The sequence below is a fragment of the Amblyraja radiata genome, chromosome 24 (genome assembly GCF_010909765.2).
Source record: "Amblyraja radiata isolate CabotCenter1 chromosome 24, sAmbRad1.1.pri, whole genome shotgun sequence".
In the NCBI taxonomy this organism is placed as follows: Eukaryota; Metazoa; Chordata; class Chondrichthyes; order Rajiformes; family Rajidae; genus Amblyraja; species Amblyraja radiata.
The window spans coordinates 20,508,153-20,533,990 of NC_045979.1; the positions used below are offsets into that span (position 1 = coordinate 20,508,153).

At 45.1% G+C, this 25,838-nt stretch overlaps 1 protein-coding gene across 1 annotated transcript in view; it reads left to right on the plus strand.

Moving 5' to 3' along the window:
- LOC116986828 (copine-8-like) overlaps window positions 1-25,838 on the plus strand; it is a 300,796-nt gene that overhangs the window by 48,402 nt on the left and 226,556 nt on the right. Inside the window, exons 3-5 of the mRNA XM_033042550.1 lie at window positions 3,931-3,977; window positions 18,257-18,360; window positions 21,756-21,795. Of these exons, the coding sequence (XP_032898441.1) occupies window positions 3,931-3,977; window positions 18,257-18,360; window positions 21,756-21,795 (191 nt within the window). The remainder of the gene's footprint in view (window positions 1-3,930; window positions 3,978-18,256; window positions 18,361-21,755; window positions 21,796-25,838) is intronic.

Here is a 25,838-nt window from a genome sequence, read left to right on the forward strand (position 1 = left end):
AATAAGGGCCGTTCTTTCAGGAAGGAAATGAGGAGAAATGTCTTCAGCCAGTGGGTGGTGAATCTGTGGAATTCTTTGCCACAGAAGGCTGTGGAAGCCAAGTCAGTGGATATTTTTAAGGCGGAGACAGATAGATTTCTGATTAGCACAGGTGACTGAGGTTATGGGAAGAAGGCAGCAATGCGGTGTTAGGAGGGAGAATTAGATTAGCCATGATTGAATGGCGGAGTAGACTTGATGGTCCAAATGGTCTAATTCTACTCCTCTCACTTATGACCTTATGATCATCCCATTCCTCCCCTCCCCATTGTCCCCTCCTTAAAGTGATGCCCAATACACTCTGACAGTGTAATAGGGGCACATCGGATCAACTTTCTTTGTTGGGGATAGACATTGTAGTCAAAAGGCCTGTTCCTGTGCTGTACTGTTCTATGCATGTTCTAATTTTTTTTAATTCCCATGTATTTCATTGCCTGTGTTGAAAGTCGACGTATTCAGACTGGCATCTTCATTAATGTTCTGTTTTCATTTTCTAGATTTTTATTTAATTGGTTCAGTTCGCATTTTAAGAATTATAATCATTAATTTGTCTTTTCCGCAAGGGAAGGGAGGGAAAAAAGTCTAATGTCCTGTCTTATCTTGGTGAAAACATTGCAGACTTAAAATCCCTCCGTTACTAGAAATTTTAATTTATTGATACTCTTGTTATACCGTGGGAGTGATTTCGATGAGTTTACTTTAGAAAAGTTTAGTGACACAGCGCAGAAACAGGCCCTTCAGCCCAACGAGTCCACGCCGACCAGCCGTCACCCCGTACACTAGCACTATACCACGCACTAGGGACAATTTATAATGTTTACTGAAGCTACAAACCCATGCGTCTTTGCAGTGTGAGAGGAAACCAGAGCACCCGGAGAAAACCCACATGGTCACAGGGAAAATGTGCAAACTCCACACAGACAGCACCCGTAGTTGGGATCGAACTTGGGTCTCCGATGCTGTGCCACCGTGCTGATTTGTGGTGATGAGATGGAAGTTTAATTGAAATGAATCAAAAGCTACAGCACTTTATTGCTCTATTAGCAGTTACAAACTCAAGGAAATTTGCACTCTGAAGGTTCTACTGCATCAGTGATCGTTTAAAGCTAAAACATGGATGATCAAACGGCTTTATTCATTCAACCCTTTTGTGTATTTTACTTTCATAAATGTCAGATCTTATTCACTGATTAATGTTCGGAGTTGGATTCCTGCTTTCACCACGTTTATTCTTCAGATTCATCCAGTTCCACATGGCCCATTTCTGTAACATCTCTGATCCCCAACAGAAATTTACATTTCGGACTATTTAATCATACAATTTAAATAATAAGCTCTCAAAGACACTTGCGTGTGTTTTCTGCTTCCATACATAATTGTAGACCATCTATCCTTTGATTAGCCAGGGCAGGAAGGCTAAAAATGAGCAGAATTTAATCTCGAGTTCAAAGTGCTAACAGATTCAATTAGCAGAGGGAGGAAGTGAAATATCTTACTTGGGTAGACTGCATCCAACCAAAACTGAACAGTGGACAGTATGTACAAATGTTTTGAAGCCCGTCATGTTAATTTGCTGTTGAATTAATTTGTGTTCTGAAGAAGGGTCCCGACCCGAAACTTCATCTATCCATATTCTCCAGAGATGCTGCCTAACCCTCTGAGTTACTCCAGCACTTTGTGTCTATCTATGTTATATTGTTGGTGTGGAACTTGCCCCTGATGGCTTGATAATATGTCAATTGAACAGTGTCATATTTTGGGAGCTCTAAGATGTAGCCTTAAGAGTGTGTCTTTCAAATTAAACTGCCTTAGTTGGTCATAGGGACACACTAGGTCCATGCCATTCAAGATGCTCCATCTAAGCTAGTCCCACTTGCCCACATTCGGCCCATATCCCTCTAAACTGCTCCCATCTGTGTACTTGTCCAAGTCTCTTTTTAAATGCTGTTATAGTACCTGCCTCCACTACCTCATATACCCACTACCCTCTGGGGGAAAAAAAGTTCTCCATCAGGTTCCCATTAAATTGTTTCCCCCCTCGCCTTATACCTATGTCCTCTGCTTCTTGATTCCCCTACCCTGGGTGAAAGTCTGTGCATTTGCCCTATCTATTGCCCTCATAGTTGTCTACACCTCTATAAAATATCACCCCGTCCTCCTGCACTCTAAGGAATAAAGTCCTAGCCTGCCCGAACCCACCTCTCCCTATAGGTCAGGCCCTTCAGCCCAAATCTTCCAGCTTAACAACGTCCTTCCTATAGCAGGGTAACCAAAACTGATACCACTACCCCAAATGCGGTCTTGCTAATGCCAGGTACAACTGTAACATAGCTTCTATACTCTTACAGTGAGATGATATCTGCAAGGTGCGAGGTTTTGATCAGTGTAAATAGCACCCCTCTGATCACCAAGACACCCTGATTAACTTGAGGTAAACCTTGCACCAAGTCCGTTCAGCTATAAAGTCTTTGAAATCTCAAAAAAGCAGCCCACATCATCAGAGACCCACACCACCCTGGCCATGCTCTCATTTCACTCCTGCCATCGGGAAGAAGGTCCAGGGGCCTGAAACCTGTAACATCCAGGTTTGGGAGCAGCTTCTTCTCTGCAACCATCAGGCTATTAAACACTACAACCTCCAAATAGGCTCCAAACTATATAGACTTGGGAGCGTTAGTTTTGACATTGGACTACTATTGTTTATTTATTTGTCTGTTTTTCTATACACCACATTTTTTTTTGTTTATGATGAGCGTTGTGGAGTACTATGTTTCCATATCTGTCGTGCTGCTGCAAGTTAGAATGTCATTGTTCCATTTCGTTACATGTGACAATAAAACATGCTTGACTCTTGATCTGCTTTCTACCCACTTCCCTGAGGATTGTGATATATTCCTCAGCCAGACAGACTTGAACAACTTTGGACTGTTTTCTCTGGATACAGAAGTTTGAGGAGAAAAAAATATAAAATGATGAGAGGCATAGATAGGGTAGAGAGTCAGAACCTTTCCCTCCCCACCCAGGGTGGTAATGTCAAAGACCAGAGAGCATAGCTTTATGATAAAAGGAGCAAAGTTTAAAGGAGATGTGTGGGGTAGGTATTTTTTTTCCACAGAGAGTGGTTGGTGCTTGGAACGTGCTGCCAGGGGTGGATGCAGATGGGGTATGGTGTTTGAGAGACTTTTAGATAGGCACATGGATATGGATTATGTGCAAGCAGATAAGAGTTAAGGGGCTGTCCCACTTGGGCGACCTAATTGGCGAGTTTAGAAGAGTTTAGGAGAGTTTGAAAAAATGTCATGTTGAAGACCTCCTTCGACTATGTAGAAGACCTCCTTCGACTATGTAGAAGACCTCCTTCGATCACCTATGACTAACATGCCGACCTACTACGACTAAAACTACGAGTAAAAAAGTATCGATTTTTTCCATGGCGACCTTTTTTTACTCGCGGGCATTTTTCAACGTTGAAAAATACGCAGTGACCTAGCTGAGGCCTCGAGTACACGGGGACTACTCGCGAGCTTGAAGGAGAGTTACAAAGACCTCCTACGACCTCGTGTCGACCATGCTGTGAGTATGAGTCGAGTGCAAATTCGCCAGAACTCGCTGATTAGGGCGCCCGAGTGGGACAGCCCCTTTAGTCGGCGTCATGTTCAGCACCCACATTGTGGGCCGAAGGGCATGTTCCTGTCTGTACTATTCTAGGTCAACCATCTTGATACTGAGAATTACTTTTGTTGTGATGCGCAGGAAAGGTAAACTTGTGATATAAACTTGGCAACAATATTCAGGGTAAATTTCTGCTTGTGGACTTGGATGATTGTTAAAGCAGACTATGCAGGCGTGCTTTCTTGCCTTTTATAATTAATACCTCTTTTTCTTTAACAGTGTGTGCTCTATATGTCCAAGGGATTGAGACCATTCAATGGAGGGAGGTAAGTGAGAGTTTGTCCTCTTTAATTAAATTACCTGTTTCATTAATTGAAAGATACAGCAAGGAACCAGTCCATACTGATCACCTGTTCACATTAGTTCTATGTTAGCCCACTTTCATATCCACTCCCTACAAACTAGGGGCAATTTACAGAGACCAATTAACCTACAAACCCGCACATCTTTGTGATGTGGGAGGAAACTCTTGCACCTGGAGGAAACCCTCGCGGTCACAGGGAAAATAGGCAAACTCCGCACAGACAGCACCCGAGGTGAGGATCAAACTATGGTCGCTGGTGCTGTGAGACAGCGAATGTGTCACTGTGCTGTCCATTATGCTCTTTCCCAGATTTGTTTTGCCTCTATGCCATTCTCGCATTGGTTCACCCTCCCTCCAGCTAAACGTCTGAAGAAGTGTCCTGACCCGAAACGTCACCTATCCATGTCCTCCAGAGATGCTGCCTGACCCCCTGAGTTACTCTGCCGACCAGCGATCACCCCATACACTAGCACTATCCTACACACACTCGGGACAATTTACAATTTTACAGAAGCCAGTTAACCTACAAACCTGCACGTCGCTGAAGTGTGGGAGGAAACTGGAGCACCCGAATAAAACCCACGCGGTCATGTAGAACGTATAACCTGCATATAGACAGCACGTTGTCCAGATCGAATCATTGAATGATATCCGGTTCTCTGGCGCTGTATGGCAGCAACTCTACTGCTGCACCACTATGCCACCCTGACCCACTTGATCCTCAGCATCTTCAGATCCTTGTTTCTACAAATATGGAAAAACGTTGCTTCAGAATTGGGATTTTCTTTCTACTGATTGAACGATGGCTGCACGCTGTAAATAATAATTTTCATGTAAGTTCTCACCCTTGGCTTCCACAACGATGAGAACATCTTGGATGTGCCAATGATTAAATGCAGTTGAATACCAGATCTGGTATTCGGAGCTGATCTAATCAACCAAGGAGACACGAGGAACGGCAGATGCTGGAATCTTGAGCAAAACACAAAGTGCTGGAGGACCAGTGGGTCAGGCAGCATCTTTGGAGGGAATGGACAAACGACGTTTTGGGTCAGGACGCTTCTGAATCCTTCCGGATCACTCTGAGAAGATTCCCTCCCCAGATGCTGCCTGACCTGCTGAGTTCCTCCAGTACTTTGTGTTTTGCTCAGTACTACTTCTTCTTTCGTGTGGCGTGCACAGCCTAAAGTTGTTGGACAACTTGTTCTATTTGATCTTCCGTTTGTGCACGTCGAGTTGATTGCATTAGTTGAAACAGGGCGGACCACGTGAAGGTTGCAATCTTCCACCCCTGCTCAGTACTGAGAAGAGTTGAGTCAGTGTGGTCTTTGGAAATTGGGTGTTTCCTGATTAACATCAACAGGCCAACAAGGGCGGCACAATGGTGCAGCGATAGAGTTGCTGCCTTACAGCGCCAGAGACACAGGTTCGATCCTGACTACAGGTGCTGCCTGTATGGAGTTTGTATGGTCTCCCTGTAACTGCGTGGTGTTTTCTCCTGGTGCTCCGATATCCTCCCACACTCCAAAGATGTGCAGGTTTGTAGGTAAATTGGCTTCAGTACATTGTCCCCTAGTGTGTAGGATAGTGTTCATGCACGGGGAGTCAGTGGGTCCAAGAGCTTGTTTCCACGCTATGTCTCTAAACTAAACTAAGATCTGAAGGTGGATAAAATTAAAGTTGGCCCTTTTAAAATGTCAAGTTATTTGCATAAGTTTAAGTTGTTGTAATTTTATGTCCATCCTGATTTCTGATGCCTGAAGAAGGGTCCCGACCCAAAGCTTCATCTATCCATGTTCTCCAGAGGAGCTGCTCGCACCCGCTGAGTTACACCAACATATTGCATCTTTTTGTATACCAGCATCTGTAGTTTCTTGTGTCTACATTGCAGAAATTCTCACCATCCAAAGGTAGTTTCTAGATTCAGGATTAAAACGTGTGGCCTTTCGTTGAAGGATTATTGTTTTACAAGTGCTGAGAAAAGCCCTCGCAGTGCAGATGTAAACGTGAGTGGGCAGGCATCAAATGTAAAAAAAAAAAAAAAAACACTTTTTTTGAAAAAGGAATAACTAATGAAATGGAATTTAAGTGGGAATAAATTTGTTATTTTTAGGATTCAGAAAATTGAGAAGGCTGTTGATCTGGCAGGCATTGAATAAATGCAAATGTACTGAACCGAGGTGAGAATGCTGAGAAGCTAGATACTAAAAGAACAATTCTTGCAAAAACAGGTGGGGTGGGGGGTGATAGGCAGATGGATGGAATAAGTGGCAGGCAAGAGATGGAAAAGAGACCAAAGTGTGTTGGATAAAGCAGCACGACTACGATCCTGACTATGGGTGCTGTCTGTGCCGAGTTTGTACGTTCTCCCTGTGACTGCTTGGATTTCCTCCGGTTTCCTCCCACACTCAAGACGTGCAGGCTTGTAGGTTGATTGGATTGTAAAGATTGTAAATTGTTCCTAGTGTGTAGGATAGTGCTAGTGTGCAGGGATCGCTGGTCAGCATGGGCTCGGTGGGCCAAAGGGCCTGTTTCTCTGCTGTATCTCTAAACTAAACTTGCATAAGTTTAAGTTGTTGTAATTTTATGTCCATCCTGATTTCTGATGCCTGAAGAAGGGTCCCGACCCAAAGCAGAGAAGAGGAGTAGTGGAATGTAAAGCCAGAGGGAGTGTTGTGGCTGGCAGAGAAAGGAGGGGGCAGTACAGTAAACTAAATGGCTATGCATTGGGGTGGGGGGCACACGAAAGGGAGAGGGGGGGGGGGGGTTTACATTAAAAATTGACAGTTCAATGTTCATACTTTTTGGGTTGCAAGCTACACCCAAGCAGAATATAAGGTGCTATTCCTACAGATGTATGTGGCTTCACTTTGGCAATGGAGGAGGCCCAGGACAGAAAGGTTGGTGTGGGAATGTGGAGGAGAAAATTAGACAGATTGTACTGGTTGGACTGGAGAGAGAACATTGATTATTTTATAATGGCTGTAAATCAAAAGCACTGGAAGATTGAATTAGAAAATTGGAATTGAGTATCAGAGTCAGGAAGTCATGATGCAGCTCTTGGTTAGGCATCTCCAAAAACTCTTGCCAGCTGGTGTGCATAAGTAACGAGTTTCTTTATTAAGTACGTAGCCATAAATACTGTATTTGCTGCCAGTTAGGGTAAACAATTAACATAGAAGTTAGCCATTTAATGGAGAAGTAGTTAGTGGGAATGAAGTTCATTTCCAATTCTAAGTTTCTTCAAAATATCATTCAACCGCATTTAATCCATTTAACCACATTTCAGATTATTTCCACAAACCACAACCTTAGCTTGAGCAAAATATAGAGTGCTGGCAGGCATTTTGGTTCAATCTCCAATTTATTTCCAATTTCTATGGAGCAATGTAGAATATCAGGAACAAGCTGACTCACCCCGAACAAATGGGGCTAGCAAACAATGCTGATTAGTTGGCATGGATAAGGTGGACCGAAGGGCCCTGTTTCTGTGCTTAGTTTAGAGGTATAGTGTGGAAGCAGGCCTTTAGAGTCCATGCCAACCAACGATCACCCGTTCACTAGTTCAATCCTACACACTAGGGACAATTTACAGAAGATAATTAACCTTCAAACCTGAACATTTTTGGAATGTGGGAGGAAGTGGAGCACCCGGAGAAAACCCACGTGGCCACAGGGAGAATGTACACACTTTGTACAGACAGCACTCGCAATCAGGACAGAATCTGGGTCTCTGGCGAGGTGAGGCAGCAACTCCACCGCTGTGCCACCCTATTCAATATTCTATTGCTTTTTCAGATTGAAGGGGTTTGCTAAAATAATCAGTTTAGCAAAAAACTCGGCACTTAAGTTTACCTTTCCAACAAAATAGATTGACAGAACACATATAAATAATAAAAGTCAACTTCAGTCAACAAATAAAGGCTCTTTGGCAACGTACTGACATTTCAAATGAAGAATTATCAATACACAACAGCGCAGTGGGTAGAGCCGATGCCTCACAGCACCAGTGACCTGGATTCATTGTTGACCTTGGGTGCTGTCTGTGTGGAGTTTGCACATTCTCACTGCGGCAGCCTGTATTTCCTCCCACATCCCAAAGATGTGCATGTTTGTAGGTCATTTGGCCTCTGTAGGTAGCCCCTAATGTGTAGCGAATAGATGACAAAATGGGATAACGTCAAACTAGTGTGCACGGGTGATCGATGGTCGTCACGGACTCGGTGGGCCAAAGGGCCTGTTCCCATGTAGTATCTCTGAAACTGAACTAAAGCCTAAATTGTATGCAGCAGGGATGTTCTGCCAGATGTTGTCAAATTGTTGCTTACAATGAGATCCATGCTGTGAAATGAATGAAATTCTTGTCCCTACTTTATCTAGCTGCAGATAATTTGCCCGCTTGGATTGGTAATGAAGATGCACTAGATTTGTCTCGCAGCTGTGTACTCCATAGGTGGTTGGACAGCCAGATTTGAAGCTGGCCACCATGTAGGTTTGATGCAGCTTGAAACTGGCCATTATACTGACGTTTGGGAAGAAACCAAGTCTGCAGCTGTTTTATGTTTGACTCAGGAACTTAATTGTTTTTAGCCTGAAAGACGATGCGTTTGACCCGATCAACTCCTTATCACGCCCACCGTCCTTCGTTGCGATGATGTTGCTTTCATGCTTACTTTAGTTTAGAGATACAGCGTGGAAATGGGCCCTTCGGCCCACTGAGTCTGCGCCGGCCATCGATCACCCCGTTCACTAGCACTATCCCTTGCACTAGGGACAATTTGCAGAAGCCAATTAGGGCGGCACGTTGGTGCAGCGGAAGAGTTGCTGCCTTGCAGCGCCGGAGACCAGGATTCGATCCCGACTACAGATGCGATCCCGACTACGTTCTCCCTGTGACTGCATAGGTTTTCGCTGTGATTTTCGGTTTACACCCACACGGTTAATTGGCTTAAGTATAAGTGCAAATTGTCCCTAGTGTGTGTAGGATAGTGTTAGTCTGCGGGAATCGCTGGTCGGAACAGACTCCGTGTTTCTGCGCTGTATCACTAAACTAAATTAACCTACTGCACAAACCTGGTTGTCTTTGGATGGAGTTTCACTGGCAAATTACTGATTTGGGGGGGGGGGGGGGGGGGAATAGAGGGTTAGGAAGGAGGGGGGTAGGGAGGGCAGATGAGTTAGGGAGGGAGGGAGTGACTGAGGGTAGGGGAAAGGAGAGGGAGATAGGTGAGGGAGGATGAAGAGGAGGGGGGGAGAGTGCTAGGGATGAGAAATGAGCTGCGCCTGTGCAGTTGTGGGGCTATGGGTGAGTGGTGGAATATTGTGTTTGGGGACCAAGCCTCCTGTGTGACCAGGACCCAACGGGTCCCACTTAGTCTAGCATATACATGTGCAGTTTCAAGTCCACCGCCTCATTAAAATCAGATAAAAATTACGAGAGTGCACTTGAAATCCCAACAACAGAAGTTCCCCGGAAACGTGGCACGGGTGAGGCGGCCGATCTCGACCTCATCGGGACTTCCGCGTCAGATCGGCGGGTCGAATTTGCCCCCTACGGCCGGGGCTCTGGAACTCCGTCCCGGCCGGGGCTCTGGAACTCCGTCCCGGCCGGAGCCGGCAGATTCGTTCCCATAGCCGACCTCCGAGGCCGAATTTACGGGCCGATATCTCGGCAGCCGCCGAGCATGTGACCTCTGTAGCTCCGGCAAAACGGATAATAGTGCAAGACGCTGGAACCAAGGGTGCCGGAAAATCGGTGGTGGACCTGTAGTTTTGATTTTGTAAACCAGCATCCGCAGTTCCTTGTGTTTGCAATTAACTTTGCAAGGTTTTATGGATACAATGAACTGCAAGGTTGTTGATTAGTTACAACTGTGGGGAATTAACTTGTTATATTAATCACTCCTGTTTACATTTAAATGGGTGCTAATCAGCTGATTGTAACTTGCTAAGTCGTTTAAAAACAAGATTGAAATGATCAACATTTAAAATAACTCTGCCTGCACCACTCCTCCATTCACCTTGGATCCAGCTGTCGTGAGCAGTAATTTGCTCTGGGGACTAAACTCATGGACCTGCTCCTTGTTCAACTTTAGCTTATTATTGTCAAGTGTACTGAGGTACAGTGTGTACGATCCAGTCAAAGAAAAGACTCTACATGAACACAATCAAGCCATCCACAGTGCACAGATAAAAGGGACAATATTTAGTGCAAGGGAAAGTCTGAGGATGACCATGGTCGCAACTGCCCAGGTTTAGGTTTATTATTGTCACTTGTACTGAGGTACAGTGAAAAACTGTTTTGCATGTTATCCAATCCGTTCAGATATACCATGCAGTCAATACTATGCTATGCTATATATTATGCATATATACAGTCAAGTCAACTCAAGTACAATAGATAGAGCAAAGGGGAGAATGGAGTACAGAATATAGTTCTTAGCATTGTAGCGCGTCGGATTCAATTTAGTTTCGAGACAGCGTGGAAACAGGCCCTTCGACCCACCAAGTTCATGCCGACCAGCAATCCCCGTACACAAGCACTATCCTAGGGACAGTTCCAGAGACAAATTCCAATGTCCGTAATGGGGTAGAGGTGCATTGGACAGTATCATAGTTTATGGAAGGACTGTTCAGAAACCTAATAACAGGAGAAGAAGCAGTTCCTGAAGCTGGTGGTGCGTGCTTGCGAGTTGCTGTATCTTCTGCTGTTGCAAGGGCAGGATTCACAAACTATTGGGAGATCTACTGGACTATGTGTGCACGATTTAAACATTAATTTTTCTCCAACCTGGACCCACTCTACTTGGAAGGAACCCAGACCACACTGTGTGCGGCAACCCACTCAAATGACCAGTGGAGCACTGTGTCCAGTTTGGGCCGCCTCCTGCTGTAGGAAGGATGTCATTAATCTGGAAAGAGTGCAGAGAAGATTTACAAGGATGTTGCCAGGACGAGGGCCAGAGCTGCAGGGAGAAGATGGGCTGACTAGAAGTTTATTCCATGTAGGAAGCAACTGCAGGTGCTGTTTTAAACCGAAGATAGACACAAAATGCTGGAGTAACTCAGCGGGACAGGCAGCATCTCTGGAGAGAAGGAATGGGTGACGTTTTGGGTCGGGACCCTTCTTCAGACAAACTAGTCTGGGCAGTATAACAGGCAAAGGGCTGTATGACTATATATTACTTAATTAATTGAAAGTTAGAGCATGGAAACCGGCCCTTCGGCCCACCGAGTCCATGCTGACCATTGATGATCCATTCACGGCAGTTCTGTTTTCCACTTTTCCTCCACTCTCGGCACACTAAGGGCAATTTACAGAGGCCAATTAACTTGCACAACTGCACATTGCTGGGATACAGGAGGAAACTGGAGCACCCGAAGGGAACCCATGCAGTCACAGGGAGAACGTTCAAACTCCATACAGACAGCGCCCGTAGTCAGGATCAAACCTGGGTCTCTGGTGCCATGAGGAAGCGCCTCTACCCGCTGCGCCACTGTGCCAGCCCCAGCTCCTCCAGTGCAGCTGTATTTCATGAAAATGAAATGTGAAGTGGGTTAGATATCTTGTGGTGCTCGAGGAAACTGTCTCCGTTGTCATGGAAATACTTTGACACTTCAGGCAGTAAGCCTTTGCGAAATATATAAATTCCAGTCCAACACCAACTATTGATGATCTTTTCAAGAGGAATCAGTGGGGCACCGTGGCCTTGGAATTTTATCACATTATTCAGCATTTTTCACTGTTGTTCCTCGAATTTCTTTAGCAGGGAAAGAAGCTATCAGGTTTATTGTGTCGTTGTGGACTCTGAAAGGATCTTTGCCTCTCTGATTCTCTCAAATGCTTCCCTGCATCATATTGTCTCTTGCAGCTTCATTATCTGCCTTGTATATGAATTAATTATATTCATATATTGTATGATTTGACTGGATAGCGTGCCAAGTTTATTAGTGTACCTTGGCACACATAGACAATAGAATAGTACTGAAGGGTCTCGACCTGAAACGTCACCTATTCCTTTTCTCCAAAGATGCTGTCTGACTCGTTGAGTTTCTCCAGCTTCTTGTGTCTATCTATAGAATAATACAACACAGGAACAGGCCCTACAAACCCCTGAACTATAGGGAGAGGTTGAGCAGGCTAAGACTTTATTGCTTGGAGCTCACAAGGATGAGGGGTGATCTTCTAGAGGTGTTTAAGATCATGAGGGGAATAGATCGGGTGAATACACAATCTTTTACCCAGAGTAGGGGCACCAAGATCCAGAAAACATAGGTTTAATGTGAGGGGGGGAAAGATTTGATAGGAACCCGAGGAGTAACTTTTTTACACAAAGGTTGGTGGGGGTGTATGGAACGAGCTGTCAGAGGAGGTAGTTGAGACAGGTGCTATCGCGGCATTTAAGAAACTTTTAGACAGGCACATGGATAGGCGAAGTGTCGAGGGATATGGGCCAAATGCAGGCAGGTGAGTAATGTAGATGGGGCATGCTGGTCGGTGTGGGGAAGTTGGATCGTAGGGCCTGTTTCCACGCTGTATGACTATAGACATGACAACAATAAACCAATTCCAATGATTCCCCTGATCCTGCCTGTGCCAGGACTAATTTACTGCAATCAAATAATCTACCAACATTTCTCCAGGAGACACAAGGAACTGCAGATGCTGGTCTATATAAAAAGGCACAAAGTGCTGGAGTATCTCAGCGAGTCAGGCAGCATCGCTGGAGGGCATGGATAGGTGACGTTTTGGGTCAGGACTATGCTTCAGGTTGAGAGTATGTCTCTTGGATGTGGGAGGAAATTGGATGGTGAGGGGAAACCTACCTGGTCACAGGGATCTGGAGGTTACTGTGGGAAATGTACTCTAAATGGGGTGGGGTGGGGGAGGATACTGATAGATTAATGAAGCTGCAGGAAATATACAGAACTGGTTACAGAGAAAACAGATATTCCTGAAAGTTTGTAGTACAGCACTACAAGTGTCTTATCAAAATACAGGTCCACCACCGATTTTCCGGCACCCTCAGTTCTATTATCCGTTTTACCGGACCAACATAAGTCATGGTCTTGGGGAGCCCTGGAAGTTGGCTACTGGAACGGATCATCCGGTTCTGGCTGGGCTGGAGTTCCAGAGCCCCGGCCGCAGTTGTCAAATTCGAACGCCAATCGGTCACGGAAGTCGCGATGAGGTTGTGATCAGCTGCCTCACCCGGCCTAGGCACCATATTTTGGAGGGAATTTCCTGGCGGGGATTTTGTTCGGATTAAAGGAAGGGTCCAGACCACCAGTTGCCGGAAAATCTGTGGAAGACCCACTCTGAAAAGCCGCCAATCCAGTTCCCTCCACAGATGCTGCCTGACCCGCTGAGTTCCCCCAGCTTTGCTCGAGATTCCAGCATCTGCAGTTCCTTGTGCCTCCCAAGCATTTTAGCTGGGGGTGGGCACTAACTCGAGGTTTCACAAGTTGGAGAAAACCAACAACTCATGCTTGGAAAATCTAGAGAGGAGTTAATAAATGTCCAGGCCACTCGTTAATCATAGATGTTTGTGGGCAAGTATCACAGGCACTAAAAATGTAATATCCCGGGGACCTACAGGAGGCACTGCCTCAAAAAGGCAGCATCAATAAGGACCCACATCACCTTACTGCAGTCATGGTGGGTCAGCGGTAAAGCTGCTGCCTTGAAACGCCGGAGACCCGGGTTCAATCCCGACTACAGGTGCTGTTTGTACGTTCTCCCCGTGACCGTGTGGGTTTTCTCCGAGATCTTTGGTTTCCTTCCACACTTCAAAGATCTACAGGTATGTAGGTTAATTGGCTTGGTGTATGTATAAATTGTCCCTAGTGTGTATAGGATAGTGTTAATGTACGGGGATCGCTGGTCGGTGTTTACTTGGTGAGCCGTAGGGCCTGTTTCCTCGCTGTATTTCTAAGCTAAACTAAAAACCCTGGTCACGCAGGCCACCTGGAAGAAGGTACAGGAGCCTGGAAACCGTGAAGCAGGAACCCTGAAGCAGAAGGTAGACAAAAATGCTGGAGAAACTCAGCGGGTGAGGCAGAATCTATGGAGCGAAGGAAATAGGCAACGTTTCGGGTCGAAACCCTTCTTCAGACTGATGTGAGGGTGTGGGGGCGGGAAGAAGAAAGGAAGAGAAGGAGCCAGTGGGCTGAGGGAGAGCTGAGAAGGGGAGGAGAAAGTAGGGACTACCTGAAATTAGAGAAGTCAATGTTCATACCGCTGGGGTGCAAACTGCCCAAGCGAAATATGAGGTGCTGCTCCTCCAATTTACGGTGGTCCTCACTCTGGCCATGGAAGAGGCCCAGGACAGAAAGGTCGGATTCGGAATGGGAGGGGGAGTTGAAGTGCTGAGCCACCGGGAGATCAGGTTGGTTATTGCGAACCGAGCGGAGGTGTTTGGCAAAGCGATCGCCAAGCCGACGCTTGGTTTCACCGATGTAGAGCAGCTGACATCTAGAGCAGCGGATGCAATAGATGAGGTTGGAGGAGGTGCAGGTGAACCTCTACAGCACCTGGAAAGACTGCTTGGGTCCTTGAATGTAGTCAAGGGGGGGGAGGTAAAGCGACAAGTGTAGCATTTCTTGCAGTTGCAAGGGAAAGTGCCCGGAGAGGGGCTGGTTCGGGTGGGAAAGGGCAAATTGATCAGGGAGTTCCGGAGGGAACAGTCCCTGCAGAAAGCAGACAGGGGAGGAGATGGGAGGATGTGGCGAGTGGTGGGGTCACGTTGGAGGTGGCGAAAATGTCAGAGGATTATTTGTTGTATTTGACGGCTGGTAGGTTGGAAGGTATCTTGCACTTTTATTCCCTTTATCCTGTGTCTCTGTACACTGTGGAGGGCTTGATTGCAATCATGTATAGTCTTTCTGCTGACTGGATAGCACAGAACAAAAAGCTTTTCACTGTACCTCAGAACACGTGACCTTAAAGTAAACTAAATTAAGTGTGAAGGAAGTCTCTAAAGATGCTGGTTTAAACTGAAGAGAGACGCAAAGTGCTGGAGTAACTCAGCGGGTCAGGCAGCATCTCTGGAGAAAAAGGCTGGGTGACATTTTGGATCGGAACGGGTTGTCTGAAGAAGGGTTCTGACCGGAAATGACACCTATCCTTTTTTCCCAGACATGCTGCCTGACCCGTTGAGTTACCCCCAGCACCTGGTGCCGAAACTAAACTAAGATTATTTTTCAAAATTTGTAGGCATTCCTATTTTCTATCTAGTCAGATTTGAAGTCCATGAAATTGGAATTGAAGTCATGAAAAAGAATATGAAATATTCAGAGGTAGACAAAAATGCTGGAGAAGCTCAGCAGGTGAGGCAGCATCTATGGAGCCAAGGAAATAGGCAATGTTTTGGGTCGAAACCCTTCTTCAGACCCGAAACATTGCCTATTTACTTCGCTCCATAGATGCTGCCTCACCCGCTGAGTTTCTCCAGCATTTTTGTCTACCTTCGATTTTCCAGCATCTGCAGTTCCTTCTTAAACATGAAATATTCAGAGCTCTTTTGGAATTGGTTGTTGGCATCTGAACAGCTCGGAGTCCAACTGCTAATGTGTACTTGAGTGAAAACTGTAGACCTATGATTATAGATGATACACTTGATGGAATGTCACACAATTCCAGTGTAATGTGCAATGCATTTGATTGCATCGTGCTCCAGTGCTAAATGCTTTTATATTGTTGTTGAGATCATACTCTGTTCAAAATGGGTGGTGAATCTGTGGACATGGGTGGAAAAATCTGACTAGAGCCCGTGAGCTCTGTGATAAAATCCCGCAAGCACCCACAGTTGGAGCTCTGAGGTCGACCCCTGGCAAAGGGATCATGGGCTCCGTGATGTGAGTCCCATAGGCTTCCCGTGGTGGAGCTCTCAAAAGTCATTGTCCAGCATAGGCCGCCAACATCTCGGTTAGGTCGCAGTGCAGACGGATATACAATACGGAAAAAAAATCGCCTTTTCTCCGTCGAGGTAAAAGATTAGAAAAAGTTTCCCCCAAACCATCCCCCCCCCATGGATCTGTATCTCCTTATTCTATATGTAAATGATTTGCAAATTATGCCAATTAGCAAACCGGTAATTACAAAGATAGTTCTAATTAACTAATTGTATATTTGCAGCTGAGAGCTGCATAAAAGATTGATATAAATCGATGAGAATAAGTTGAGATCTAGTTCTTCACAAAACGTGAAGGAAAGAACTGCAGATGCTGGTTTACACTAAAGACAGACACAAAATGCTGGTGTAACTCAGTGGCTCAGGCAGCATCGCTGGAGAAAAGTAATAGGTGTCGTTTTGGGTCAAGACCCTTCTTCAGAATGGGGGTCAGGGGAGAGGAAAACTTGAGATGTGAAAAGTTACAAAGAACAAATGAATGAAAGATATGCAAAAAGACAAATCTAAGCCAGCAACGATGATCAACGAAAGGTGGAGCCCACAATGGTCCATTGTTGGCTGTGGAGAGGTGATAACGAGTGGATATAAACAGTGAGACTCAGCAGGAGGACAGTGAGATTAGTACGTCTCGACCCGAAGTGTCACCTATTCCTTTTTTCCAGAGATGCTGCCTGAGCCGCTGAGTTACTCCGGCATTTTGTGTCGACTCAAAACATCGTTGACATTTAATTGCTTGAATGGTTCTTGCTGAGGCATCTTAGCAAACCACTTAGCATCGTCCTAGGACAAGTGTCCACGACCAGCTTTCCAGAGCGAGGAAGTGTTGGCAAAATGTACCGTGTCGTCAAAGATGACAAGAGAGCGTCGAGAGGCAGCACACGTGGCGCAGCGGTAGAGTTGCTGCCTCACAGCACCAGAGACCTGGGTTAGATCCTGACTATGAGTGTTGTCTGTACAGAGTTTGTACATTCTCCCCGTGACAGCATGGGTTTTCTCCGAGTGCTCTGGTAAGATGTACAGGTTTGTAGGTTAATTACATTTGGTAAAAGTTGTAAATTGTCCCTAGTGTTTAGTACTAGGATAGTGCTAGTGTACTGGGCGGTCCTTGGGCTAAAGTGCCTGTTTCCGCACTGTATCCTTAAACTAAAGTATAAAGTGTTCAATCATCATATATACCAAAAACAGAACAGCAAAATTCTTACCTGCAGCAGCGTAACAGGCCTATAAATATAGTAAACAAAAAAAGTGCAATAAATTAAAAAAAAAAACTATTTGGGCACAACAAAAGCTCAAAGTCTCTAGTGCAACCAAAACAGTTCATGGTTTGAAGTTTTGTTGGAGTTTGTAATGTTCAGGAGCCTGATGGTTATTGGGAAGAAGCTGTTCCTGAATCTGGAGGTCACGGTTTTCAGGCTCCTGCACCTTCTTCCCGATGGCAGGAGTGAACTGAGAGCGTGACCAGGGTGGTGTGGGTCCTTGGTGATGCTGGCTGCCTTTTTTGAGGCAGTACCTCCTGCAGACCCCTTTGATGGTGGGGAGGTCAATACCTGCGATGGACCGGGCGGTGTCCACAGCTTTTTGTAATCTCCTTCATTCCTGGGTGTTCGAGATGCTGATCTTAGCCTCATTGGGACTTCCGCACCGACTAGGTCGACTTTGCCCCCAGTGGCTGGGGCTCTGGAACTCTGGCCTGGCCGGAGCCGGCAGATCAGTTCCCATGGGTGACTTCTGAGGCCAACTTTACAGGCCAGTATCTCGGCCCCTCGGCAGCCTAAGCAGACGGTTCTGATATTGTTGGACTCCTCTCGGAGGCCATGACCTCTGTTGGTCCGGCAAATCAGAAAGGCTCTGGAACCAAGGGTGCCGGAGATTCGGTAGTGGGCCTATATTAAATGTTCCTGTACAAAGTGCAGGAGGAACTCAAATAGGCAGTAACTGTAGAGGGAATGGACAGGCAATGTTCCAAGTCAGCACCCTTCTTCAGGCGGATTGAAGGATGAAAGCATCAGGAATTTGAACCTGTTTAAGAAGGAACTGCAGATGCTGGAAAATCGAAGGTACACAAAAATGCTGGAGAAACTCAGCAGGTGCAGCAGCATCTATGGAGCAAAGGAAATAGGCAAAGCTTCGGGCCGAAACCCGAAACCCGAAGCAATTTTATGTACCTTCGATTTTCCAGCATCTGCAATTCCTTCTTAAACAAGGAATTTGAACCTGTTGCCAGTGTTGATGGAACAGAGCACAAAATGTTAAACAGTTCATTCTTTCAGAGGCTTTAAAGCCTGTCACAAGCAACAGGAGGAACTAACGCTATTGCATTTCCTTGCAGTTTGGAAGAACGGAAGTGATCGACAACACCTTGAACCCAGATTTTGTACGGAAGTTCATCCTCGATTATTTCTTTGAAGAACGGCAAAATCTGCGATTTGACTTGTAAGTTTGACCTTTGCTGATTTTGAGTAGATGGTTCTTCAAGCTTCTTGTGGCGAAGATACGTGGAAAGTGCTGCATATCAAATCAAGGCACACTCGTCATTCAAATATTTATGACCCTCATTCTTACAGACTCTTTGTTTTGTTATTAGTAAATTAGGTCCAGTGGATACAGCTAACCTATCCAAAAAAGTACACTTAATGGCATGGGAGAGGGAAATGTTAAGATAATGTATGTTTATTTAAAGTACTTGAGTTAATGAAAATATAGTTAACTGTTTTAATATTCAAATTCACTTTCCAAGCTGGAAAGGGTGCAGGAAAGATTTATGATGATGTTGCTAGCATTAGAAGGCCTGAGCTACAGGGAGAGGTTGGGCACCTTATTCCTTTGAGTGTGGGAGGATGAAGGGTGTTCTTATAGAGGTGTACAAAATCGTGATTGGGACAGACAGGGTGAATGCATAGAGACATTTACCCAGAGTAGATGAATCAAGAACCGGAGGATACAGGTTTGAGGTGAGGGGGGTAGATTTAACAGGAGACCTAGGGCAACTTTTTTACTCAAAGAGTGCTGGGTATATGGAACGAGCTGCCAGAGGAAGTAGTTGAGGCAGTTTTTTAAACGTTAAAAAAAACCACACACATTTGGAAAGGTACATGGATCGGATATGTGCCGGCACGTGGGTCTAGTGTAGATGGGAGATATTGGTCGGCATGGCAGGTTGGGCCGCAGGGCCTGTTTCCACACTATATGACTCTGTGACCAGGAGGTAGTGGTTGCCAAGTCCTTCTGCCCTTGTCATTGGTGGTAGATGTTATGCATGTTATTGGTGCAGATAACTGCATTGCGTTTTGTAGATGGTTCATGCTGCAGCCACACTGGGGGTTAAATGTTTAATGAGTGTGCTGGCTCGGTTGCCTGTTAAGTAGCAGCTGTGGCTTGGATGATATTGAGTGTTCCACAGTGCGGAAACAGGCCCTTCAGCCCAACTCGTCCATGCCGACCAAGTTGCATAACCGAGCTTGTCCCACCTGCCCGCGTTTGGCAGTTAAGACCAGGGACGATGGTTCACTGGCAGAGGTGCAGATCCAGGTCAGGATGACGGTGGAGTGGGCCACTGGAGGCCCTGCAGCAGCCTAGTGCTCGGCTGTTTGGGGCTCCGCTCCAGGAGACCTGATGGAGCAGCATTGGAGGACACAAACAGCCATGCTTGGTCAGGCCAACCCTGCAACGCCACCAGGTGAATGGGCCCTTGTGGCCAGGTTAAGATCTCTACACCTATAACAACTTGGAGTTGAAAATGGAGCCGAATCTGGCGACTGTCTCAGTGTGCTACTCCTATACACTTGGACTTAATCTAAGATGTGTTTATGTATTGTAATACTTTTACTGAACTGTATGTAAATAATAATTTTGCTGTACCTTGGTACATGTGAAATAAAGGACCAATGGCCTATATCCAGCCCAATCTTTCCCATCCATGTACCTGTCCGAGTTTTTTTTTAATTGGGCCCTTCCACTGTTGAACATTGATTGAATGATACTTTATTATCCCATGTGGCATGTCACGGTGAAATTGTTTTAGACACCATGCACAAGGTATGCAAGAAGGGTCTCGACCTGAAACGTCACCCATTCCTTCTCTCCAGAGATGCTGCCTCCCGCTGAGTTACTCCAACGCTCTGCCGTTCCTTCCTACACAAAGCGTCGCGACAATGGAGTGCCGACAAAGTTACAAAAGTATTAATGTCGGTCTCCAATGTCCCTCTTTGTTTTCAGCGCCCCCACTCCCACGCCGAGTCCCTCTTTGCAGCACATACTCGTCCGACCTCCGGTGCCCACCGTGGGCCCATCCTCGGTCGCCCGCCGCTGGGTCCTCTCTTGATTGGCTCTGTAGTGCTTGGCGGGAGCTTCTGACAGCCCAACTTCCCTGCTCACCGCCCCTCTCTACTTCTGCCACACCCCCCGCTCCCCACCGCCCCCCAACCACCCTCATGCTCCTCACCGCCCCTCTCTGCTCCTACCAACCCCCCCCCTCACTCCTCACTGCCCCCCGCTACTCACCCCCCCCCCTCCTCATCATCCCCCCCCCCACACCTCACTGCCCCCCCAACCCCCACGCTCCTCACCAGCCCCTCGCTGGTTCCACACTCTCGCTCATCTCCGACCCCTCTTTCGCTCCTCACCGCTCCCCTCCTCGCTCCTTTAATTTAATGTCCTTTAATTCTGAGGCTATGGCCTCTAGTCCTAGACTCTCCCATGTGGAAACATTCTCTCTACATCGACTCTACCCAAGCATTTCACTATTCTGTATATTTCAATGAGGTTCCCCCTCATTCGTCTAAACTCCAGCGAGGACAGGCCCAGTGCTGACAAACACTCATCATATCTACAGGCAGAGCAGGTATTAGTTGGTCTTGGGATTACGTTTGGCATGAACATTGTGGGCTGAAGTACCTGTTCCTGTGCTGGACTGTTCTATGGTCTATAAATAGTTTGAAATGCAAAAGCAGAGATTTGAGCAAAAAAATCTTGGCTGTGGTCCTGGTGTGGTTTGAGAGAATTGTTGCACTGTTAAAGATTACGATATTCAGATGAGGTGTTAAACTGTAACTCCATTGGCAATGTTTCAGAGAAGGGGTGTTATATCAGCCCATGTGCCAATGTTTGATCGCTCAATCATTGCTTCTCAAGAAACAAAATACCTGGTCATATCACATTGTGGGAGCATGTGGTGCAAAGAATTGGCACCTAGATACTTTACAATACGATGGGGTGATATATTTAAATTGAAATAAAATAACACAAAGTGCTGGAGGAGCTCGGTGGGTCAGGCAAGCAACTGCAGAGAGAAATGGATGGATAGTGTTTTGGGTCGAGACCCAAAATAAAATACTTTGAAACACAGGGCGGCACAGTGGTGCAGTGGGTAGAGCTGCTGCCTCACAATACCGGAGACTTGGGTTCCATCCTAACTTCGGGTGCTGTCTGTAAGTGGAGTTTGCATGTTCTCCCTGTGACCGCATGGGTTTTCTCTGGGTGCTCTGGTTTCCTCCCACATTCCAAAGATGTACGAGTTTGAAGATTAATTGGCCTCTGTTCATTGCCCCTAGTATGTAGAGAGTGGATGAGAAAGTGGGATAGCATAAAACTAGTGTGAATGGGTGATCGATGGTCGATGAAGGGCCTGTTTCCTTGCTATATCAGTTAACTAAACTACATTGGAAGTGATATCGCTCTATAAATGCAAAGATTTTTTTCTATTCTCAATATTACATCGAAAGGCATTGGAGCGTTTGGCGTGGGGTTTCACATTTTCTTTTTATTTATTAATATAATTGAAGATTTAATTTAATATTAGAATAAAATAACTGTTTCCGTTCTTTTTTTAGGTATGATGTGGATTCCAAAAGCCTGGATTTATCTAAACATGTAAGTGTTATTTTTGTGTCTATTTTTGAGTGTTGTTCCTTCAATTTAACTCTTATTAACATTGAACCTCAAGGCAGAGAAGTTCTATCAGATAGCAGAACATGTGGTGGGTGTCTGGAACTTGGCTCCAGGGGTAGTGGTGGAGGCAGACATGTTAGTGGCGTTTAAAAGGCTTTCAGATGGGCACAAGCGTATGCAGGAATGGAGGGATATGGATCACGTGCAGGCAGAGGAGATCAATTTAACGGCATCATGTTCAGAATGGATATTGTGGAACAAAGAATGAGAAGACACAAAGTGCTGGAGTAAAGCCCCTGTCCCACTTTCTTGAGTTACTACGAATTCTCCCGAGTTTTCCCCTTGATTCAAACTCGGAGAATTATGGTAATAGCCAGCCGTAGGTACTAGGGGCTTTTTTATTTTTTACTCGTGGGCATTTTACAACATGCTGAAAACACGTCCTGACTTACCTGATGCCCCGAGCACCTACGGCTGGCATTACGAGCCGCTACGAAATATCTACCGTCTCGCTACGGACATTCCCCGAGTTTGAATCAAGGGGAAAACTCGGGAGCATTTGTGAGTAACTCGGGAAAGTGGGACAAGAGCTTTAACTCAGCGGGTCAGGCAGCATCTCTGGAGAATATAGATACTTAATTTACTTACTTGCTTTTTATTACACTCAAGGTTCAGATAAAAGACAAGGCATTACATAGAATAAATTGCATACAAGCACAACACATGGTTTAAGATCAAGAATTAAAAAAATTTGTCCTACAACGAGACAACTATACCAATGTCTCCACAGCTGGGATTGGTAGCGGGTAGCGCTAAACCTTATGTTTGAAAAGGCCAAGATGATTTCATTTTCAGAGTCATTAATCCGACAAATAAATTTATACATAAGATTTCTTAAGACAGATTGTAAAGTATTGACTCCTGCAGTCACAAACATTTCACTTGTACTACCATCTCAGTCTCTTAAGTAATATTCTCATGGCATCATTATTAGCTACTTTAAGTCTCTGTAAGCTTGCTTGATGTGTCGGGAACCTTCTTCAGGCTGATTGTACAGGGATGGGGAAGGAGGAGGGAAGAGTTAAGATAGTCGTGCAAAGCAATTAATCAGTGAACACAGGCAAGATGTGTTTTGGATGGGCTGATAGTTGGACAAAGAGAGAAGGTGTGAGACAAACTGATTGAAGAGTTGTGAATTGTGAAGCCAGAGGAAGGAATGAAGGTGGTGGGGAAGGGCTTGTTCCTGTGCTAAACTGTTCTATGTTCTATTTCTGTACAATTTGTGATTAAATATCTCTATATGTCCCATTCAAGCTGAACAAGCTGTCAAACTGGGCTAGTCCCGTTTGCCTACATTTGGCCCATTGTCCTCTAAATGCTGCCTATCTGTATACCTCCCCGAATGTCTTTAAATGTCGTTGTCGTTGTATCCATTTCAACAGCTTCCTCTGGCAGCTCATTCTAGAATTGGGCTACCCTCTGAGTGTAAATGTTGCTCCAGAGATCCAGCTTAAATCTCATTATTCACGGGGCAGCACGGTAGCGCAGTGGTAGAGTTGCTGCCTTCCAGTACCATAACCCCAGGTTCAACCCTATCCACGGGTGCTGCCCGTACAGGGCTTGTACGTTCTCCCCGTGACCGCATGGGTTTGCTCCGGGTACTCCGGCTTCCTCCCGCACTCAAAAGACATACAGGTTTGGTAAAAATTGTCCCCAGTGCATAGGATAGTGCTAGTGTACGGGGATCACTGGGTGGCATGGACTCGGTGGGCCGAAGGGCCTGTCTCCATGCTGTATCTCTAAACTAAACTAAACAAAACAGTCTGGTGCAGTTAAAGCTGCTGTCCCCACATGCAGGAGGGTAACAGGAAGAGACAGGGAGAAATACTGAAAGAGAGTGATTCGGAAGATTACTAAATTGTTAAGCAAGCGCCATTGAGTGCATTTTTCATCCAATTTGCCACTGAAAATCAGTTTGCAGTTCCTTCAGATTGGAAGGTTTAGCAATTTACCTTCGTTGAAGTCAGCTATGTATAGATTTGTGCTTCACCGTGTGTGGGTGTGAGTAAGATCAAGTGAACCTTCAAGATATAAAGATTGAGCAACTTTCAGAGTAGAAATTAGGAGCAAAGACTGAGGGTGCAAGCAGACATATCAATAAAAAGTACTGCATCAATTTAAAGAATAATCTTTCAAGTAAATTGATAAATATCACCAATGAAGGGAGGTACCCACTTGATATGCTTGCATCACCCCAATGATATACTTGCATCTACAGCATTAGGCTTTTTTTAAAGAGCGAATTAATATGTAGGTGGCTGTTTTTTGCATATGGAGTAGTTTATTGTAAGTTGGTGTATTTAGTTAGATAATCAGATAATATTTTAGCTTTGGGCTTGGTTTTCTTCGCTGAGTGCTTATCCTGGAGTATAAGCACAAGTACTTTGTGTTTTCATTGTAATTTCAGGCAATAAAAAGTATCTAAAATAATAATTATTTTTTAAAATAATTTATTTATTAGAAGTAAGTACAATAATGTGGCACCTATTTTTCAGGTGCCAAATATATATTGGCATGTTACATTTTATGTACAGCTTCATTTTTTTTTTTAAATGAAAGAGAGAAAGAGAGACTTGATAATAGAGAATAGAAAAACATGTGATGTATAGTGTGTGAAAAAGAAAAAGGAAGAAAGCGAGAAAGTGAGAAAGTGAGGAAAAGAAGTTTAAAAAAAAAAGAGAGAGAAAGGGAAAGAGTAGAAAGTATCTAAAATTATGGGAGACATAGATAGGGTAGACAATCAGAACCTTTTTCTCCAAGATGGAAATGTCCAACACTAGAGTAATTAGCTATAAGATGAGGGAGAAAGTTTAATAGAGATGTGCAGGGCATGGTTTTCTTTTACACAAAGGGTGGTGGGGGCTGGAACGCACTGCCAGGGGTGGTGGTGGAGGCAGATACGATAGTGGTGTTTAAGAGGGTTTTAGATAGGCACATGGAAGTGCAAGGAATAGAGGGATATGGATCATATACAGGCAGATGAGATCAGTTTAAATGAGATTAGGGGGTATTAGAGCTTTTGATGGCACTGTGCCAGGCAGAGGAACTGAACTGAACTTTATTTATAGAGCACTTTAAAAACAACCACTGTTGCAACAAAGTGCTGTACATGACTAATCATAAACATAAAACAAAACAATAAAAACATTAAAAGAGTAAAAACAATAAAAAACAATAGAAACACTAAAACAGGAGCAAAGTCTCATGCAGGGTCGAAAGCCAAGGAATAGAAAAGGGTTTTAAGACTAGTTTTGAAAATGGACAGTGAAGGGGCCTGTCTAATGTGCAAAGGTAGAGTGTTCCATAATGTCGGAGCAGCAACAGAGAAGGCTCTATCCCCTCTGAGCTTCCGCTTTGACCTCGGTACCTCCAGGAGCAGCTGACCAGCTGACCTGAGGCACCAAGCGGACCATTTAAAGATTTAAAAACAAATAAAAGAATCTTAAAATGAACTCTAAAGTACACAGGCAGCCAGTGGAGGGAGGCCAGAATAGGCGTTATGTGCTCCCTCTTACGTGTTCCAGTTAAAAGGCGAGCAGCAGCATTCTGAACCAACTGGAGACGTGCAAGGGAAGATTGGCTAACTCCAAAATAAAGTGCGTTACAGTAATCTAGACGTGATGAAGGCATGGATCACTGTTTCAACATGCTGTCGTTCAAGAATGGGCTTCACTTTTGCCAGCTGCCTTAAATGAAAGAAGCTGGACTTAACTACCGCGCCTATTTGACGATCTAATTTAAAATCACTGTTCATCTTAAAACCCAAGTTTAAAACTGTTGGCTTCACATACAGTGCCAAGGGACCCAAGTCAACAGGGGGAGGTTCACGGGAGCCATTGGGACCAAACACTATCACTTCTGTTTTCTTTTCATTAAAATTTAAAAAGTTTAGGGCCATCCAGGATTTAATGTCATCAAGACATAACAGAAGTGGTTTGACTGAGAAAGCATCTTTCTTCTTCAGC